At 39.4% G+C, this 22,686-nt stretch overlaps 1 protein-coding gene across 6 annotated transcripts in view; it reads left to right on the forward strand.

Moving 5' to 3' along the window:
- Window positions 1–22,686, forward strand: part of fndc3a (fibronectin type III domain containing 3A) — a 46,114-nt gene that overhangs the window by 1,133 nt on the left and 22,295 nt on the right. For 3 of the 6 annotated variants that reach the window (XR_010914675.1, XR_010914676.1, XM_067507884.1), the window contains exons 1-2: window positions 14,885–15,016; window positions 16,269–16,344. Coding sequence is in view for 3 of the 6 variants with exons in the window: in XM_067507884.1 (XP_067363985.1) it covers window positions 14,900–15,016; window positions 16,269–16,344 (193 nt within the window). In the remaining 3 variants the exon portion in view is untranslated. Of the gene's footprint in view, window positions 1–3,589; window positions 3,733–13,781; window positions 14,515–14,884; window positions 15,017–16,268; window positions 16,345–22,686 lie in introns of those variants that run through there. The other 3 variants (XM_067507885.1, XM_067507886.1, XM_067507887.1) reach the window with 3 other exon arrangements.

The raw sequence follows: 22,686 nt of genomic DNA on the forward strand, positions 1-22,686 counted from the left end.
TGTTGTCGGGTTAGATTTGCCTTCTATTATTCTGCACCGGCAAGGTGTTTCCCTGTTTCTCAAAACTGTAACTGAAAAACAGCTGCTATGTCCTTATCAACTGCTCGCTTAGCCATAGTCAAATATGATATCTAGTCATGGCAACAACAGATGTTACCACATTTTCAATATAGAAGTATTGTTTCTGCAACAGGAAAGGCTGTGCACAGGCTAATGATAATGCAACCGCACTGGAAATTTAACATCAGAGTCAGCTGGTGTTCATAGGTTTTAATCGGGACGTTATTTGTGGTTATTTATTGGCCATTTTTGTACATGTATAATTCTTTCATAGAGAAGAAAGGTGTAATTTTCAGTGTCATAAAATGCCAGAGCGGACACTTAAGCCGCCTCTGTATGTAGCTCAAAGTGTTAAGTAACTTGATGTTATCTCTAGTTTCAAACTAAGCATCTTTGTGTGTGAGATCAGAAATCCACTTTACCAAGAATATAAGTATGGTCTGGGGCAAATGTAAAGAAGAGAAGCATCAGTTTTCACCCCCTCCCCCCCATTTGCAGTGTGTTCTGGACAAATAATTATCCAATTGAAAATTATGGCATCTTAGAGTAATGTGCCAAGTAATTGCATCGACTGATTCTGAAGCTCAATAATCGCTGAAAGATCTTGTCATCATCTGAAGCCAGCTGGTACAACGAACCTAAGCTCATATCAGTGCTGCACTGTTTCAAAATGTCCCTCGAATCCAGTTCATTGACCATCACACTGTAAACTGACTTTGCTGTTTAAGCTTAAAGAGGGGGCGGGGTGAAGGCTATCAGATAAGCCAGATCACTGTGGTTTAGGTGCGCCTGCGCTAGATTGTAATTAGGTTCAAGGACACGTGTTACATTTCCCTCACTAGCCGCTGACAGGCATCATACACAATACAATCTGCCCCCTGATTTCTACTAAACCTTTTCTTTTCACCTTGAGACATCAAGGAAAAGTACTTTGTTTTGTAGGAAATTAGATGCAATAGATAAAACATTTACTCTCTCTTCATTTAAAAAACAACAATCATTTTACCCAAGAGTGGGTAAAATATGTACATTGTGTACAGGACATGTCATTTAAGAAATCAGCCTTTGAAGGAAGTGAGCGTTCTTGTAGAGATTGAAAAGTTGCATATCAGTAATTGATATCATTTAAATTCGTTCTTCTTTTTATTCTTATAATAGTTTGCTATTAGACTTCATAGACTCCCACAATGGCACAAATGTGTTTCCAGTTTGCCAAATTTAAACTTATATCTTCCAAACACTCTGATCAATCTTTTCTTTGGGCTATGATTGGGCCTGTTTAGCATGAATGTATTAGCTGGACCTAACCTGGCTGTCTATAACTGGCTGGGCAAAATAGTCGATGTGATTGGAAATGAATTATGATGTATGTCAAATTTTCACTTTTTTGCATTTGGAGATTATTTGCTTCACGCCTGATCTCTTCTATACTAACGAAGGCAGAATTATAAACCACAAAATGTACTTTAATATCATAAAATGATTGTCAGCCTGTCATGTGGTTTTTGTTTAAAAAAAGTTTTCATCATATACAATTATTAGATATTTCATAATGATTCCTAATTTTGCAGTAATCAGTACATGTCCACATCCATCCACGCTTTATACAGCCATACCTTCACCATTTATTCTTTTTATAGTAATTACTCTGTTTTCATGTGTAATTATACACATATTGTCTAGGTAATACAGTAGGTGTGATGGCCCATAAATATCACATTTTCACAATACACAACATTTTACAAAATAACATTTTTAATTAACGGACAGGTAGAGACAGCATTGCTTTCTCTTGATTGGACAGAACCAAATTTATTCAAGATCAGAATCATTCTGAAGTGCTGTAAGGATGACATTTTCTTTTGTAGGCCAACCCAGATGTTGGCATCTTCCTGGTTCCCTTGACCAAAACCCAATGGGATTTTTCTATTGGCATTTAAATTATCTTGAAAAATATGATTTGTGATAAACAGAATTTAATTTTGTGTTTTGTTCATTTTATCTGAACTCTTGAACTTAAAGACAATCAGCACAAATAAAAAGCTGTTGGTAGGCAATAAATAAATTACACCACAGTCCTATGTCTCGTTTTGGACGTGCCACCGTAAAAAGCATTCCCATGACAACACAATACAAATCCAATTGGGATCATCTCCTTGCTCAAAGATGACTTTATCTAGGAAAAAAATTTCCAATCCGGCAGGAGAGTATGTCGTCTCAAAAAATTGTATAGTTTCAAAAATGATAAATACCCCATCTTCCATTAATCATTAACCAGTAAATTAAAGGAAGGTAAGAATGGGAAACAGCTCAGTGGTTCAGTAGGGAAATGGGATAAGATTTTAAAAGATTCACAATCCTTTCTTACAAGTACAAAATGTGGGCTAATCGAGCTTAATGTCTTAAACCTATTATTCGCTGTCTAAATCGCAAAAATTAGACCTTATGATATCCTTTTAATTATCCAAGACACACAAAATGGGATACAGAGGAAACGGGATATTTGATTCTTATTGAAGCTGTGAGAAATGTATTGGCCAACAGTGGAGTAATGCATAACATAGAGATATTAAGCTGGACCCGCGTGTGACTCTCTTCGGCCTTTGAGATGTGGCATTTTGTTGAAGCTTAGATCCGTTTCAGGGGAAAAATGGTTTTGCTCACAGCGAGTCAGAAATGTAATTTATTACGGAGGAAGTAAATGTAAATGTAAACAAGCAAATCAGCTCCGTTCACTTGTAAGTTGCTTTGGATAAAAGCGTCTGCTAAATGACTAAATGAAGTGGGATTCTCCCAACACAACAACAGTAATGATGCAATGAGCTGTGTTTCTGTGTTTCACTTGAGTCATGATTGAAGGTAAGCGAAGGAAAAACAAGAAATGAAATGTATTATTAATAAAACCATGTGTTTCAGAGCAGCTTCAGAAAAGAGCCTGTAAGTTGGGATCAGGATCAGATGAAGAAATGCGGCAACTCAAACAAAAGCCCTGTACAATTCTGCAACAAAATCCTGTGGATAGTTGAGACAAAGATCGGTTTACACCTGAACAGATTAAGACAAAGCTGAAAGGGGACAAAGCCCCCTTTGCAGGACCAGGATCTAAGCATAGTGGTAGAAAAGGCCTGGCAGAGCATCACTTGGGGGGGGGGGGGGGGGGGGGAACTTGGCATCCAATGAGGTCTATGGGTTCCAGACTTAAAGGAGGCATTGACTCCAATGGATTTGCAACCAAGTATTAAAACTAACAGTTTAATTTATGGATAAGTTGGTTTATCTGCTTACTGTTGAGGCCCTAAATTTAGGTGGCAGTGTGACATATTAAAGCTGAGGGTCTTGAAGCACTTCTTGATTGATTGTTTGATTTCAAATTAATTGCGGTAGCGTTACGGAGCCAAAATTATGAAAATTGTCTGTGTCACTGCCCAAACACTTGTGGACCTGAGTGTACTAATAGTTCTCTGCACGGGTCTAATGACTTGCTGGACAATGATGGCACAAATCTTTTTTGTATGCCTGTTTCTTGCAGGAGTACTCTTCAGTGGTGTGAATGAGGGAGACATGGCAGACCACACCCCACCTCTGGAGTCCGGCCAGCTTCACAGCCCTGAACTCCAAATTCTAACCTCACCACCAACCCCAACCATGGTTAATGGGGATGGCCCCCAGCAGGTACACTTGAATGCCTTGGGTTTATGTTACTGTGCTGTTTATCATTCTTGCTGCATCAAGCTTGCTGTGCCCAAATGAACTTTTTATCCCTCTTAATAACAGTGTTATTTGTTACAAATAGTGCTTTTGGCTTGGTTTGTTTGTTGGCTATAGGTGTGCAGTTGTGGCAGCTAATCCCACAATGTGGGAATCGGAAGGCACATAAGGATTTCTTGGCTTTTTTTGTGCAGAAAATGTCAGAAATACGTGTTCTATAAAATGTTACTGCATTCATGGACTTACTTGCTGAAACTGAGAAGTTTTAGCTGGAGCTCTTAAATCACCTACTAAAGAGGCAGTGACAGAGGTTTTAGGGATGTTCCGGAACTGATACCAGCATTGGATAACAGGTCTGATACTGTCTTTGTGCACTTGTACGCCATTCATCCTTCCACCCATCCATTATCTGTAACCGCCTATCCTGTTCAGGGTCGTAGGGTGGCTAGAAAATATCCCAGTTGTCAGGGCGAAAAGGGCGAGAAGCAGGGCACACACCCTGGACAAGTCGCCAGTTTATCTTGGGGCATGCCATCAACTGCAGCAGCACTCAGTCTTGGCGTCAACAGAAACTCCACCACTGGCTAAACTCCAGCTACACAACAGACAACATGCAACGGCTACATAATTCAACAGAATAACCCATAGACTCCCACGATCCCTAGGGCCTACAAGTCTCAGTTTCAGCGACCACTCCCCTCGGCTCGCTTGAATAATATAACATAACAATTAATTTACTAAAAATCCTCAATCATTTATTTTTTAATATAATAATTCAAAATATGCACTGGTGGACCTTAGTCCTCCCCCCTAAAAAATAGGCCATTCTTAACTGGTAATCTGTGTTTTACAGCCTAATATGAAGTCTCTCCACAATATAATTAAATCAAGAACTTGTTCTATTCAAGTTAAAGGAATGTGGTGCATCTGCATTTCCTCAGTAAACCGTTCAGGTTACTCTCGTTTAAATACTGTAACAGAATAGAAGAATAAACATGAAATCAGTCACTATAACTGATCCCTGTCCCCCTCTGTCTGCTGCTGATGGGGACTCTACTGACAGCCACAGGGTCCTGTTTGGTGTGGGACTGTGACTGTGTCCATGTCCACCAGAACCTGTGGCACATTAGGTTCAACAGTTTTTAGGTGCATGTAAACCAACGTGTTCATAGCAGTTAGCGGTTAGCCAACAAGCTTGGCTCCCTCTCTGCTGCAGATGGACAAACTTAACTGAGCTCCGCCCTCGCTCATCCACAAGTTTATTTTCTTATTCGCTAATATTGGTGGTCTCTTGAAGAATTTAATCCGGTAGTTTCAGAACACAAATATTTTCGCACACTGGGAGGTAGTTTCTTTCCTGTCCCAAAATTTTCCCAAGTACCAAATTTTTGTGTACTGTTAATTTCTAGCCCAACTCGCGACGTGTCGACGCACGTTTCGTAAATCGACATGTATTTGTTATCGATTACGGCAACGCGTCACCTCACCCCTATATTAAACATTTTTAATATTTGAGGCTGACATCTGACATTCGAGAGAGATCTACATTAACCAGAGCCTCACCTAAAGTTTGCTTGTTTAACAAAGTGATTATACTTCTATATTCCTCTGTAGACTCTCCATCCAGGATTTTGTGTCAAATCTTTTTTTTTCTTTTCGGCAAAAGTTGCTCCGTTTAGAAATGTTGATCGGTGCTGCTTGTTTCTCGCTGCATTTGAGGGGTTGTTCACCTTTGTGCTTTCAGTCTTCAGATGTGTGTTAGTTCCAGAATGTCAGAGATTAGAAATCTGGAAATACTGTTTAACTGTCTAGTCTTTCAAAGTCCAGTCTTCAAATATATCCCCACTTTGGCCAGTGTCTGTCAGTATCTCACATCAGCTTAACTGTGGAGTTGGTTGATGATGATTTTAGTGTCTAGCAAGTCTTACTTATAGCACAACAGTTTAGTATTGTACTCATATTGGCACTCAGTATCTGCAAATACCCACATTTAGGTAATTGTACGTGTGTTGAGTCTGGGGGAAAAGTGGTATTGGGACATCTGTGGATGGAAACCATTGGTTTCATCTGTTTTACATTTACATTAAAATGCAACCGACAGTATGTACCTCTTTTGAAACCTAATGTTTTTGGAGGCCTGTTTCACCTAAACAAAACATGCAGTTATGATTCATACTTATATAGGTATTGAAACAACCCAAGCTAATTGACTTCACTACAGCTACTCATGGGACATATTTCACAGGCAACAGGTGCTCGTTACTTATGAACCACCATCTCTTTCAGTTTTGTATGGGTACAGGATATAGCACGATATCCCCCATCATCTCTAGTCAGTATCAGAGTGAGATTGAGTGGCCCTGACAAGCCTGGGTGATTTCCCTGTCATTTTGATGGTCATCATTTCGATTTGCTTAAGTTTCCGTGACTCCCTGGGGATAGCATGGAACCCAAAGTGATATCTTTTCCGTCATTTCCTACGTCTCCTGCACTTTGTCCAGATAAGATGTTCTATTATTAGCACTGCCCTATAAACACGCCTTTCCACCCATCTTGTCATTTTCCACAGTGGAAAGGCCCTCACCTGAATCAGGCTTTGTTCACGTACAGATCAAATTTAGCTGCTCGTGTTGTGCTCTGAGGGTGGTGTTCTCATGGAATTCAGTTACCTTACAACCTCCCATTAAGTTTAACTGATTATCTGAACAAGTTCTATGTTTACAGTGTTTTATGAGAGCTAAAGGAATAAAATGCAGCTGTTCCTTCCTGGCTTGCATCATTACTACCCTGCTGCTCATACTAATTTGACACACTGCATGTTGAAGATTATAAAAAAGAATGAGGAGGTAGAACAAGTATCTCATAACAAAGAAGTTAATGTGTTTTCCAAACTATAGCATGACTACTGTTTGTGTATCCCTCTCAGATCAGAATAGCTAGATACCTGATCAAAAACTACTCCTTTCTATTAAGGTAGAATTTGATTCCGTAACAATGATTTTAATTTTACAATAAAGTAACTCTTTAAATGATTTCTGGTAGATTACTTGGTTTTGCAGCATTTTCATTTATTGTAATTTAATTTAGTGATAATGATGCCTACTTGAGAGTGTGTTGCAGCAGTGAGAGGGAGGGCTGAGGGGGGCAGAGTGACGTGATTAGCTAGCACCAGAATGAGATTCAAAGTACATATTGTAGCTTTAAATAATACATATGAGGGTGAATGGCTATAGCTAAAAATCCATAAAATCAATGGCAAACCTTGTAAATAATGGCTACTGCCACACCAACAATCATGAACAATGGTAGGAACCCATTAGGCATGTATTTTATTTTTTGACACGCTGCCAGAATTGGATGTTTCAGGGTCAGCATCATCCATCTGTAACCACTCTTGTAAACAACCTCTAAAAAGGGCTTGTCCTTGCAAATCACCTGAGTTACGTATTTCAGTTTACCATGAGGAGTTGAGATCAAGTATGCAGTTTTTAACTTTTTTCAGAATAACTTCTCTTGCCTTGAATATATTTATTTAGCAGGTTTAAGTTGAAATAATCTATCAATATAAGCATACTGGATAGAATACATTAACCATTTCTGTGTATTGCCCTTTAAGCTTTGGAAACTGGCTGACCAAATAAAGAGCTCTAGTACTTTCTGGAAAGCACATATTGGAAAGTGGAATTCTGAGTGACTAATTGAATGTTGTCAGTGTCTCCTAATAACCTGTGATTAAAAAAGAGGGGGGAAAAAAAGACTCTCGTTTTGCATGATCTGGTGCAAGGCTTTTTGACAATTGTTTAATGAGCAGTGTGGCCAAGATGTGGCATATGTGTGTTGTAAGTCTGAAGAGGAGTCGAAAAAAATGTGACAGCTGCAGACTGAGGAGCAGGAACCACTGGAGGGGTCTGGGCCCTGACAGAGCCAGGCAGGACTGTGGTGGTGAAGTGAAGTGGATTCACAGTGATGGCTGACCCCTGTATTTCTGACCTTTTTAGATGGAGAAGCTGGAAGGACACTTCAGTCTTTGTCTTTATCCCAGTCTTGGTTTAGTACGCACTGTTGGACCAATTATTCTGAGTCAGAGTGGAAGCTGTTTTCTTGGGGTCATTACCTGAGATGATTCCTTTTTAGAGACTTTGCCTAAAGTATGATTCACTGCTTCCATCCATTTAAGCCCCCCCTACTTCTATGGACACACACACACACACACACACACACAGACACAGACACACAGGTTGTTCCTGCTGTTGCTGTTTTGTAGCTAAATTAGTACCGGATGAATCAGTCTGTTTCAGTTTAAGCTTAGGTAATGGTTAATGTAGCTGTTGTCTGTGCTAATGTGTATGCATATTTTTTTCCCCCATTTTGTTCATCATCCTTTTGCCATTCAATGTTATGTTCCTTTTGCTTGTTTTTAATGCTCCTCTGCTTTGATGAATTTTAGATCAGATTAAGGGTGTAACAATTCAGCCAGCTCATGAAGAGCTTGCAATGTTTCTCAGAGTTTGATACTCTCACGATACAGGTAACAAAGTAGGAAAAAAATTAAGGTTTATTTCTTGTATGTATGTATGTATGTATGTGAATTAAAATATATATTTTTACACAGTGGTTTCTTAGTCTTACGATTTCAGTCTCATAATCAAATACCAGAATCTCCTAAATTCAGCTTTTTGTTTTTAGGTAAAAACCTATATCAGGATATCCCTATTGTAATATCCTCATTATGATGACAGGTAAATGTATAAACTGAAAAGTAGGGGTGGGATTATGTAAACACCTGTCATATCATAAATAATCTTTTAGGAAAAACCCTACTTGTTTTTAGATATTTAGTTCTTTGTCTCTTTTATTAAAAATATACAAATATCCCAGAGACATTCCAACCTTAAATATGTTTTCCACTTTCAACTGTTAACCACATATAACCCAAATAAAAATTAATTGGGTTGGGAGGCAGAAGACCACAGGTTCAAATCCCACCCCACCGGGTGTTCCAGTATGAAGGGCATCTGACAAAACGATTTAAAATCCGCAAGTCCTCCCTGCAGGGTTGTGACCAACAATCAGAAAAAAAAAGTTGTATTTCTTTGATTTATGTATGTGTTCTCGCTGATGCCACTACCTCTCTTTATTCACTTGGTCTCACCATGCTGGGGCGCAGGGGAAAATTAAATGGTGTGTTTAGGGACAGCAATGGACAAATCATTCTTCCTTTAGTAAGTCAACAACATCTGTCTCTATGTAACGGTTGGTTCTCATTCTTCTTTTAAAAAAGGCAGTGGAGTGGATGTAGGAAAGGAAGTGAAATTTGGGCACAACAATAACGAGAAATGCTCTCAGATACCGTCGTACCTACTCGCAAGATGTTTAAAAAGAAGTGGATTGGTCATGAAGGAACATCACCAGATATAAAAACATTTATTTTCCTGTCGTGCAAGCAAGGCAGGGGGTCTCATTGGCATGGCGGCCCACCAGTGTGAGGGAAACACGGCATACTGCATCAACAGAGCTACCAAATACTTTGTTTGGTGGACATCTGTGTTCCCAATTTTATGTCTTCATGTCATACAGTAGATTTAAAGTTCAGTGGAGTTTAATCGATTCCCACCTTTTTCTGTTTTCCAAATATGCTGCTGGCAAGTGGAAGTCGGTAAACAAGATTCAGGTCAGTCAAGAAAATACTTGACCTATGGTGCGCACTTTTTAGTGTTACAATAAATACATGGTTATAGCAAGTTCTGGGAGTTTCTGTTTAATTGACTTGATATTGCAAACCATTGCAAGACAGGAATCGTGAAATATACACGCTACAGTGTTTTTGTTCCACCCCTATATTCCACTGTATATCAGACGTCAGTGGGAATGGTCCATTGGCAGCTATTTTTGAAAATCCTCTCGGCGTATGTATCACTCCTTGATACAGACCTCTCGCTGTGCAGTTTCTGTTAGAAATTCTTTTTGTAGGAAACATCCATCCTTTTGGGAAATATCTATAATTACAAGATCTTTCAAGACAATGTAGCAATTTCAGGAATTTTATTTTTGTTCTAATCTTCTAACACAGCATTAAATACACTAAGTGAACAGAGAGCACACAGTCACACACTCACAGTCTGCTTGTGGCTACGTGCCATAAGCATGCTAATGTTACTGTGGGATAGTGAGGCCTTACTCCCCACTCAGCCGCCTAGTGCTGTCTTTGTATGCTATAGCCAGACACAGAGGAGACAGGGGCTTGGACATGTGCCCCACACAAGTTACCAGAGGGCCTGAAATGTAGTGACAAAAATGCAACCCACTCAGCTTGTCTGCCGGTCAGCCACTGAATCATCTGTGAAGAAGGGGGTGAGCCCACTATTTGTCAGCTATTGTGAGGAGGTGGACAGAGCGTGACTCAGCAATGTTTAGAACACTTTATTCTGAGCTAGAGAGGCATTATTATAGCCCCGGTATACAGAACAGATCCAAGTACCAAACTTCTTAACAAGATCAATCTGAGCACCAGTTCAATAATCTGTCATTTCTGACACTCTGTACTCGCCTATTGAAACAATTACAAAAACAAGTCCTGCAGGGGATCAATACATGCCCGAAATCTTTGATCTTGTTACAGCACAATAAATCAAATCCCAACATTTGTGTTTAATATCGTAGTTTTTGGTCCACTGTTAGGCATAAAGTTGGTACAGTTTTTGACACATTTTATCATCAAATGTAAAAATTGAAATTAACTTTTCCTTAAAAAGTATTCTGTTATTTTCATTTCCTGGATCGTTGGAAAGATCCTGGGAGAAAAGCACAAGTCTATGGAAAACAGTAAAACATACATTTATTTGGGGATCATATAAAGTTTCATCATTACCTGCCTAAATGTGAGGACGGGACATTTCCCAGAAAAGGAAATCTCTGATTGAAGTACCAACTGATTTTGCTAAAATATAGTTCTGGAAGAACTACAATCAGTGCAGGACTTCACAAGTCTAGGGTAGGTGGTAGAGGAGCCAGATGGAACTTACTCCTGACAAGGAAAAAAAAAAACAAGCACATGACAGCTTGCCTGGAGTTTGCAGATATTGGTGTGAAATTTTCAGAGAGCATGAGCAAAAAGATAATGTGTTTCGAGTCTAAGAAAAAACTTAATAGTTCACCTATAGTAGAGACCTCGGCATCAGCGGGACCACAGCCTGGCACCTGCTTTAGCACTACAGTGAAGCACAGTGGTGGAAGCATCCGCCTGGGAAGTGTTTTCATAGGAAATGTTGAGGAGAACAAAGAACAGTACCAAATGCAGGCCTAAGTAAAGGCCTTTTACCAGTTGCACCCTTATTTGTTTGGTTGCTGATTTCACAATTAGCAGGAAACTGTTCCTAATCACACATCTAGATCAGTACTGGAATGTAATAACGGTGAGATGCCAAGAAATTTCAGGTTAACCAAACTAATGTAGACAGAAACTCTGACGTGACTCGTTGGAAAACGGAAAATGGCAGGTGTCAGCTTCAAATCTGTCCAATTTATTTTGTGTATAAGCCTCAGTTATTTATTTATCTACCCAAAATGGATTTCACCATTTTTGAATCGACTCTTTCACTTAATGCATAGCCATATGTCATCGTGAATAGGTAATACTTGGTCCTTGTTCAAGATCATATTTGAGAAATATTGTACATGAGACATCGACCGGAAACACAAAGGTTGATTAACATAGTCAACAAACTGTGGAAATCTCATGTGGCTCCGATTTCCAATAATACTATGTGCTTTGATAAGATTTTGTGGTCACTCTGATGAAGACATACATCAGATTATCCCCTCTGTGAGTAAACATTGTTAACAAGATAACGAATATCTAGAGTGTGCTAGCATGGAAATATTGCTTTTCCCCCCCCCTTTTTTTTTTTCTGTCCTACTATCCCATCCTGCAATGTTTCCAGGGGATCCTGGAGGGTGGAGGGTCATCAAATTGCCTCAAATTACCATTGTACACGTAAGCGTATGCCATCAGCTCCAGGGAGACTGTGTTAGTTCCTGGCTAGTTCCGACACTGGCAGAATTTTCCCCGTGTCTTTTGGCTTCTGTTTCCTGTCTTCCCAGCTGCTGTGTCACATCAACACACAGTAAACAATTAAGAGGAACAAATAGCGAGTAGCTTGAACCGTGAGTCACCATTGACCAAAAAAAAAAAAAAAAAACTAAACGTCAGAACAGCCATTTACACACAGAGCAGGCTCATTCTCCTGGGTAATAAAACACAGCAGTTACCACCTGGGTAACAGTGTGCATTAATTGATCTTCACTCTCTTTGCGTAGGTTCTAGCATGCTTGCAAAACTTTACAACGCTGGGAACAAGATCTTTTGTTTCAGGCATGGTGCTCCAGCAATGTGTTGCAGGTTATCTGAGTTTAATTTTTCTGCTTCTTTTGTGTTAATGCAGGGTTCCTTCCATCTAGAGCTCTGTTAAAAAGATCATCCCTGTTGTGAATGTGACCAGAAAACCATGGCACCTTACAGTGCTTAGTCATCGGTGTAAAAAGTAACCTTTGCAGTATCCAAGCACTGTTTCAGAGTCTGTCCACTTCCAAATGAAGTCATCATACAGTTGGTCTGTGATGCCAGCTGCACAATTGATGGTAATTCATGGAATCTGCACGGGGGCTCTACTTTGATGCCTGAATATGTTTTACCGTGGCATTGTAAATTCAGCAAAGCTCAGATTGCAAAAGCTGAGCATCAGGAGAATGCATGTAAGAGCTTGTTTTGGTTATTAATAAGGTAACTTTGACAGTTGCCTCAGGCATATGCAATTATGTGGTAGGAACTAAACGGAAACTGTCATTTACATGGTCATTATGCATTTATTTTGCAAAATAAGTGTTTGTGATAAATCTGATTTATGCAATACCACTAAAAGCCTGGTGGAAAATTAGACATTTATCATGGATGAGATGTGGCACATTTATTTAACATTATCAGGCTATCCCTTGAAATCCAACGCTAAAAACTGGGCAGCTGTAGCTCAGGTGGTACAGCAGTTGTCCATGAACCAAAGGGTGCACTAAACTACTTTGATTTTTATTGAGTTTTTGGCTGCTGAAAGGTAACTTAACAAAACTATCATGGCACTACCATGCCTCTTTCAGTCTACATGTAAAAAATCTATAATTCAATGAATTCTCAACATAGTTAAGGTAATTTTAGATAGACTGACGACCTGTCTAGGGTCTGCCCCACCTCTCACCCAATGAAAGCTGGGATAGGCTCCAATTAAGAGGATGGATGGATGGATGAATGAATGGGTGAACATAACAAATAGGTGATTTGAATAATGCAACAATTTAAACATTTTAAATTACCGTATGTACTGTGGAAAGTGTTCATTTCTTTATCTTTCCAAGAAAAACTTCCTGACTTTATAAGCATATTGTACAGTATGGAACCTGATCATTGCTGCTAGTGGCTATATTTATATTTTATTTCATAGTATAAAATAAACTAGACGATCTAATTTTGCAATTCATTTTGATTTACCCGATGCACGGCAACAGCAGTGACGCAGAGTGTCTGTTAACTTGGCACATGCTAATCAAGTGATCAGCGCTGTCACTTTAAGGAATGATTCGTTTAGAATGAATGAGGACAGATGTTACAGTGAATACTTGCAAGCTCTGTTTATTGTGTCTCTCTACAAATAGTGTCTCTGTTTTGACTGTCAGTGGGCTGCTTTGTGATCTTTGAAGACAGTACAGAACTCGAAGCTGCAATTGTCGCCAGCGCTGGAGCTCTGCAATTGAACTCCCACCACCTCCTCTCCTCTCACATCGATCGGCGTATTAAGAGAGGGTGTATGGCTTGTTGCTCTGTGAATGGGAGAGAGAGAGCCAGAGAGAGTATGAGGGGAGGGGAGGAGAGGGACTGTAGTGTAGTCGTATATGTCAGCCTCAGAAGCTGCGTGGGTCGCTCGGCTCCCTCACGCCATTGTTGTTGTTGTTGTTGTGAAAAAAGGCAGAACAAAGGACTCCCCATGCTATGGAACCATTATACCTTTGTCGTCTCAGCCATGATCACACCCTGAAGGAATGCTTTTGAAATGAACCATATTAAGGAGCACAGTAGGCGTTAACTGAGCTGGCACACAGCCACTGACTGAGGCAAGAGGCAAACTGAGGCATTATCTAAAGTCCTTCTCATTTTTGGTCCTGTTTTCTTGGGTTCATCAGCTTCCTTTTCCAGAGAGTGTCCACTGCTGATAAGGTTTCAGTCACCTCTCTGAAGGCTTGGCGCAGACATCGCTGTGGCTTATTTGTTGAAGGGGTTGCTGTGGATACTGACGGTAGGGAGGCTGCACTGGAGCCAGAGGCAAGAGTGAACAAGCCGCCTGCTGCAGAGCGTGCCGCTATGGAGCAGATGAGACTAAACCAGGTTAAGCAAACATGAGATTCACGCAACACTTTCTGTGAAGGCTGCATTCAGCGCAGGAGACTCACCCCTGTTTGCATACATAGCTCCTGTTGCGCTCCTTGACTCGCGCCAGTTTGTTTCTGAATTTTGACCAGGAGTTGATGGAAGTGAATAGCGTAAAGGATCAGTCCAGCCAGATGTGTTAGCATCACAGGTCATGTGATTTCTCATGTGGGTTGGGTGAAGTGGTGGAGGGTCTGTTAGACCCTGGAGCATCTTCTGCTTCCTCTGTGACTGGGTGAATGGCGACGCCTGAATGAAAAAAAGCAATGCGGGCAACAGTAAGTAGAAGTCAGATATTTTGCAAGCAACATTTCCTTGCTTTTGTTTTCATCAACATCCAGTGAATTTCACAGTATAGATTTAAGATGTAACTTCCAATGTAAATATTGGGAGAAGAGAGAAATCATCCTAGGAGGGGTGTTTGCTTCACAATGAAGGGGGTGGATGGCAAACATGCACATTCGCCAGACTGTGAGGTGCTTAGACTTTGATTCAATTAAACCTTCCTTGCCCCTGCACCCACTCCTCTCTCCTCCCCCAATGTTGTACCACCCCCAACCCCCCATCTACACTTGTGCTGACGCTGCTTGTGTGGGTGTGTGTGAACATATGAGCTTCCGTGAGTGGCAGTCAAAGGGCTCTTTCCTCACCACATGCACATGAATGGGAGCAGTGTCAGAGATGGAGGTGCTGATGATTTCTGTGCTTGAAGAGAACCGTAGCCAAAGCCCTTTGCCAGGGGAATGTAGATTCTATGACAGAGACTTCCACAAGAGTGAGGTAACTAGCGCCCACACACAGTGCCGGGCAACAAAAACCTAATTGTGTGTGTTAGAATAAGATAAGAGAATGATGAATTGGAGATGCAACCAAAGGAGAAGTTTCAGGGTTATTTGATTTATTTATTTTTTTTATTAACACAATCTGACCCATCTGATGAAGTGAGTGGAAAAACATTGTCTTCTGTTAATAATTGTAGTTTTATTTGGCTGTCATCAAAAGATAGTGACGTTGTAGGAAATATTGAAAAGGAAAAGGTTTGTTCCTTGGACAATATGTACCTTTTTTCACAAGGCTTTTTCTTGTTCATATCTGAGGCTTTTGTAGTCTTTTGTAATGACAGTAGCAGCATGACTCATTGTAGGGTAGCAGTGTGTACCTGATACCTCCAACCTGTGTACCTGATCTCAAACTGTCATAATGAATTCTGTAAATGGTAGAAGAAGATGATGATGATGATAGTTTAGAATTGTTAGGTTTATGGTTAAAGAGAAAAAAGCACTTAAAGCCAAAAAAGTCAAGTTCATCTGACCTGCTGTTTGAAATTTTAATGGGAATCAACAAGGATTAGTGCAAGCTGAAACAGTTAGCAGAGCTCAGGTTCATAATGCTGCGGAGATCCACGGTATATAGGGCTTTGCAGATATGCAAAGTTTGCAAAAAGGTTAACTTAATAACTGGAAGACATGATTTGCTGAAGCAAAATGTTAGATCTTTTAATTTATTTTGAGAAGTGAAAAGTGTTTTCAATTAACTTTGAGACTAAGGAGGTGCAAATTGGACTGGGGGGACCACCACATTCTCGAGAATTAATAGGAAACGTGTGCCAGTGGTTATTTGTGTTTCACCTCTTGACAGGTCTTGGGCAATAAAACAGTTTTTATGTCTCGTAAATTTAACCTTCAAGTTAAAGAAGGAAGGAATTAAACCCTTTAATACATTTCCGCTGTTAATTTTATATCTAATACCTTTTTAAAAAAGGGTTTTTATCGAGAAGAGTTGGTATGATTATGATGATGATTATGATGATTATGATGATTAAGTTTTTTAAAAATGTGCAAGGTTTTTATTTTTTGATGTATTGATGTTTATTTTTTATTTGTTTTGCTGCACACATTTTAACCTAACCAAAATTTTTTGTCACAGAAACTTGAATTAGTCGATGAACAACAGGTGCTTTCGTTGTATTTAACTACTTCTATATATGTTTGAAACATAGGTCAGCAAGTGAAACATATTTCTTTCTCCACAGGTAATCCTGGTGCAGGTAAACCCAGGTGAGGCCTTCACAATTCGACGAGAGGATGGTCAGTGTCAGTATATCCATGGTAAGAACCCTCCAATTACATGTAAAACTATTAGTATGATTCTAGATATGAATCCACGTTTTTGAACAATTTAGTCACAAGGTGATCACAAAATATTAATATAATATTAACATATTCCGTGTGGCAAAAACAAGTTTGTTATCACATCTATTTACCAGTTTGTACAGAACACTCCTTTCCAAAAAAATTAAAAAAGGAAATGGCGAGTCATGGTTGGACCATGTACAGCTTAAGTGAAACGTTAGCATCCCCCTACATTAAAATGGCCTCTGTGTGTATGACTAAAACAAAAAGTATATGTGATGACATCTATTTATCAGTTTGTACAGAACACGTCTTTCCACAAAACGTTAAAGGAATTGGTTAGTCATGGTTTGATGATGTAGTTTGGTGAAAAAATTAGCATCCCCCTACATTAAAATGGCCTCTGTGAGTATGAGTAAAACAAAAGGTTTATCTATTTATCAGTTTTTACACAGCACTCCTTTCTACAAAACGTTAAAAGGAATAAGTTAGTCATGGTTTGACCATACAGTAATGTGAAAAAGCTAGCATCCCCTTCCATGAAATGGCTTCTGTGTGGATGATTAAAACTTTTTTTTTTTTTTTAAACCAACATAATTTATAGGATATTAAACTAGTCCAAATGCTCCTTCATCATCAGAAGTAACATAAATAGTGTATAAAAAGAAAGTTGTAGTAACATAAGAAAATGATATACCTCCAAAAGTCCCTTGCTCAACGCATGGCCTCACGGACATAAGATGGAATTTGTACGACGGGGCTTGCAGGATAAAGTCTGGAAAATCTCAGTAACATCTTACTTGGACATTTGCTTTCTTTCAGGAATCCAGTGCAAGTGTGAAAGTAGCTTCAAACTCTTTTAAGAAGTTGAAGATTAAGAAAAATGACAAAGACACTAGGAAACTTGAGAGGGTGCAAAGCTTTGCACTGTATTTTTATGGTGTTAAACCACATATAAACATAAGGTTTGGATTTGCCAATTCCAAAAGATGAATAAAGTTCTAGCATTACCTCCTAAATATGTAGACATTCACCATATACACAGGCTTATATCTCAACAATGTCAGTATTGATCTTAGCTGGCAGCTTGCACCGCAAAACTAGATGCAGTGTATAATCATGCAGCATTGAGCTCACCAATAATAGTAGACAAGACATTGTGTGATTTTTCAGGCTTTTGTGAAAGTAAAAGAAATACCTTGTTGGTTACACTCTTCACAGGCCTGCTGAAAAGCTCCAGGAAAAAAAAGCCTAATTTTCTGCATATACCTTCAGATGTATGAAAAGTGTGAGGCTTTAATTGATTCTGCAAATATAGAAAATGTTTATCAATAGGTGATTTAGTTGTCCTTAAGTGGGGCGCGGTAAGGCAGTAGTCCACGGACCACAGGGTTGGTGGTTTGATCCCCAGTCCCGGGTCGTGTAGGGGTATGAACCCCCAACATCCCCATTCCCATGCCCAGCTGTGCAGTGCCGGTCCAAGCCTGGTGGAAATTGGAGAGGGTTGCGTCAGGAAAGGCATCCAGTGTTTTTTTTTTTTTTTTTTTTTTTTAAAAAGGGGACAAATATCCAAAACCACAAAAAATGAAGCTAGTTTTCAGTGCTGATTTTCAAATTGTTTTACTATCAATCAGCTTGAAATCATTCACTTAAACTGTTAATTTAGTTTTATGTATACCTGTACAAAAAATGTTGTTCAAAGAAAACCTTTGACAACTGAGCTCTTTATCAAGGGAACAAACACAGGCTCTTACATAGTGTTTGGTTACTTAATGAAATGTACACTTCAATGCCAGCATCAGCAGTTCTGTGGAGTTTAACATCACTATCAGTGTAACATTGGAGACTCCTGCACATATGTGAACTTTGTTGGTCAAGCCTGAATAATGGCAGCTGCAGCTGGTGACATCTCACGTCCTTTCTCCCTGGTTGCCTTTGTGTACAGCCTTCATATTAAGAAAGTAAATTAACACTTTGTCTACTTAGACCTGCGGCTTTAGCCACCTGTCAGAAACCACTACTGTGGATCACTAAAGTGCCGTTAGGAGGGGATCAGAGACAGTACAGAATGTATGTTACCTTTGGTGTGGAAGCGTTCAGAGCTCAATATACAATTACTGTGGGTAGGTGTAACTTTTTGTTATTGGTGCATAACTACTCCTGGTGTTGTTCTTTACAATGTTAATGATGTGTCAAAGGAGAACAGAAAACTAGATTTGTTCAATATTGAACAAATTGAACAAAACTAATTACAAATAAAATCGGGAAAGAAATATTATTTTCCTGATTGTTCTTGATACTAAAGAGTATTGTAGATATAAGCAGAGATTGTATAATCTTTCTTTAAAGCAGACGTCTTCACCAGAAGTCATTCAGTTTTTATTATTTATTTTTTTTATCATGTTCAGACAAAAGAGAGGAGCTTATCTGGGACACATTCATGTATTTTACTTGAAATTACAATAGGATACCAATTATATCTTCAACAATGGTCAATGTTATGATTGCATCTTATAGTTAGATAATAGAACATAAATGAGTTTAAATGCTCTGTGTTTTAACATGATATAATGTTCCTTTTATTCTTGAGTTGACTTTTATATGTTTTTATTTTTATGTCTATTACAACACACACATCACCCTTGACTGTTTTGAAAACGCCAGTAAGTTTTCCCCAAGTTTGGTACCTGAATGCCATTGGCACCATTTAACTCAACAGATGATTAATTGAACTATCCACGAACAGACTATCATAATGTAAAATAAACATATGGTATAATTGGGAGTATGTTTGTAGAGGAGTAAGGACAGAAAGAAGGTCTTTGAATAAGAAGTGTTACATATTCCTATTTGTGACAGTCATTTTCTTTTCCTCAATTGTTGGTGACTGTGTTGGCTTTGTGGCAGCAACAATGAAGTCTGGCTCCAACACGTTGCTGACATTGTGAACGGACGACAGCTGGAGTAGTTGTAGGAGGCAGAGCTATGGGGACATAATTGTAATTAATTATGATAAAGTGTACTTGCCCCTGAAAACATTGAGCTATAATGATTTGCTTTGTTTATGGTTTGCTCTGTGAACAGCCCTCCGTACTGACATTTCTGTCAGCTCACAACTACTTTTATTTTCGCTCTCTTTTCTTTTTATTTTATTTTGTTCCCCTTAAATGTCCAATTTATTTTAATAAAAGAAAAATGAAAGATGGCAGAATAAAAAAGGTTTGTGAGTGAATGCTCCTTGTGACCACAGCAGGGAGGTGCTTGACATTTTAGCATAAATCTAATGACGCATGTACAAACCGATGCTTACGGCCTCACTGTTGAAAGTATTACTTGCCTTTAGTGTTTGACTATGTGTTGTGGCATATGAATAACAATGAGGCGGTGGGCCTGTGCTGTAGGCCTTAGGCATATAGTTTTAGATGACCAAGGAGCAAAAGCAGTGATATGAAGTGATGCTGCCCAGCCAGGAACCAATCATACAGTTTGCTCACACATGGGTTCTTCTCCCTCCTCCTGTCTGAATGAGCTCCCACACAGGCCTCCCATTACGAGCTGAGTAAACCTTCCTAATAGGGAACGAGCATACATAGTCTCTCCATCAGAGGAGAAACAAAGAGCTGAGAGGTGCTACATAGATCAGTGTGACTGCTACTAACTGGCCTGTCACAGGGTGCACTCATCTCTCAGTGACGTGAATAGAGGGATGACTCACCGCTTGTGGTGCAAGGAGAGAGGAAGAATAGTGTGTGTGTGTTTGTGCACACGGGTTTGCATGTGTGTATTCTCATATAGATGGTTGATTTGCTTCGTAGTATGTTCACAACAACAGACCATTCCTGTTCACCTAAGTATCTATTGTGCATATGCATGTTTTCACCATTAGTCGAACTGTGGCAGAATTTCAAAAACAGGAGATCTGGTTTACATTTTTTGCTCCATCCCACACCAATTTTTTGTATTCAGTCGTGTATTTTTAGCAGCTGGATGTGCGTAATTGCTACGTGTTAGCGCATGACAGCTTGTTTAATAGGAACACACAATCTTGTAAAATGTAGTTTTATAGAAGGCATGTCTCTCTTTTAATTTTTTTTTATTTTTATTTATTTATTTATTTATTTATTTTAATTTATGTGCCTTGGAGAAAGTGAAGGATATACAGTGAAGGAGGCTAATTAGACTTACCATTTAGCATTTTCCTGCTCCATGTCCTTCTTGCCGTAAGGGAAGGTTTAATAATTTGGGGTGCCCAGCAGCCTAAGGTCAGTCACTGTACATCTGAAGGCTGTATCACTGGCACCAAGCGATAGACTACTTGATAAGCTTTGTGACTGATCATGCAAGTCAGCATCAGGACCATTGGGCTGATTAGATTCACGTCTTTTTCCGGCTTAGTCTGCCGGTGATTCACATCACTTTGGATGATTCAGTCGTTGGTTGATGGCAGAAAGCACTGTCTAGTTCCTCTGGGCTTATTGAGCCCAATAGAGATGTGCCTGCTCTGACAAAAGCCAAGACAGACGTTCTGGCATCTCGACAGGGAATGAAAGAGAGAGCGAGAGAGACCAAGTAGAATACACCTGGTTCAGTTTATGGCCGTGTTGTCAATTTACTCTGCTTTTTTTTCCTCCTTCAGATACCAGTTCGTCAGCCAGCTCATTTGTCTACTTGTCCTAATCTCTAAAGCCACAGCTGTGAAACACCTCATGTTATTCCTAATGGTGCTGCAGATGTGCTTAGTCTGTTTTCTGTCAAAAAGGGCTGTCATGTCCTCTGTGCCTGAAACTGAGCAGCGAGGACATGCACTGGTGCACATCTGACAAGTGCGTGGTGAGAGGCCATCCATACTGTCAATACAGGAATATAGAGACACTGTGAGAATCATGAGAGAAATTTCCCTGACACTTACTGTTAAGAAACTGAACCGCTACAATCAATATTTTCTATCCTCTGACCCGTTAGAGAAACGTTTTTAGGATTAAGTGAAAAGTTGATTAATCGTGTTGAAAACGCTTGACTGCTGAGGTCTGCTGATATTATAAAAGCAGTTTTTCATATCACAGGTTATCAAACTGTGTTGGAAAGCAAAAATATTTATTCCCTATTTGTATGATTTCGCTTGGAGATGAGGTGAAATGCCCATCATAGAAAGAGGGGGGATGTTGTTTAAATATGAGGATAACACATTTTCAGACAGTCTCTCCTGGAAGGCTTTTTTTTTTTTTTTTATTGCGCTTTGCAAGTGCCAGATACTGTAGTTGTTTAATAAGTGAAAACACATACATTCTCACAACTGTACAACTTCCCCTCTATGTGTGAAGTGCGTAAATGCTGGACTGTTTGTTTCAAAGTTGCAGAAGTAGAAAAAGCCCTCTTATTTTGATGTTAAAAAAGGTTTTGAAAGTCATTTATGTGTAATAGCTTATTGAAGAGTGACTTGAAAGACCCCATTTGTAAAAAAAATAAAATAAAATATAATAGCAATTTTACACCTGTAGTGGACAGGTATTGTTGAACCAGTGGTCAGTTCAGTGTTTTACCTAACAAATATACAGTGCTTTATATAAAAATTGATGACCCTACATGAAGATTAAAACCAATACGCACAACATTTGCATGGTTGGGCATTTTCCAAACCACATTAGCACCAAGGACATAGACAGATATGTGTTTGGATCTTTGCACAGATGAGGTTCATTCAAAGTTTCTGCCTGAGTAGTTTTTAAAAATGACTGAGCGTGTGACTCATTTTCCCATTGCTGTGTTGATATCAAAAGGGAGTGAGAATGATGACAAACCCCCTTTTGTTTTTATTCTAAGGTCAGATAGGGGAGGGATGTTCAGGCCAGGGTACTTACATGTCCACTCAACTGGATTGTATTTGTTAAATTATCAACAGCACTGGTTTTGTGAGGTTGGCTTCAAGTTACAGAGTGGAATATTTAGACCCTGACCACAGCCAAATTATTCATTTTTTTTAAAAAAGAAAAGAAAAATCTTAGTTATGCGGCTTCTCTCTTTCTGGGTTGGTCTGGCTGAGGCAGTAGCAGCATGTGATCGTCTCTAATAAGCACAAGTATGAAGGTTACTGAGTCCCTCCCCTCCTGATAACGTCATTCAAGCCAGTGGAGCTGCAAAAACCATGTCTTGAAATATCAGGAATTCAGATTGACACACACACTAAATTGTTGACTGCACACCTTCCTCCCTCAGGCTCTGGTGTAGACACTGATCAACAGCGTTGTTTCCATTTCTCCTCTTCCCCCATCACCCCTTTCTTACTGCATTGTCGGTGGTTGGATGCTCTTGGGAATGTTG

Source organism: Channa argus, chromosome 6 (assembly GCF_033026475.1).
Source record: "Channa argus isolate prfri chromosome 6, Channa argus male v1.0, whole genome shotgun sequence".
NCBI lineage: Eukaryota > Metazoa > Chordata > Actinopteri > Anabantiformes > Channidae > Channa > Channa argus.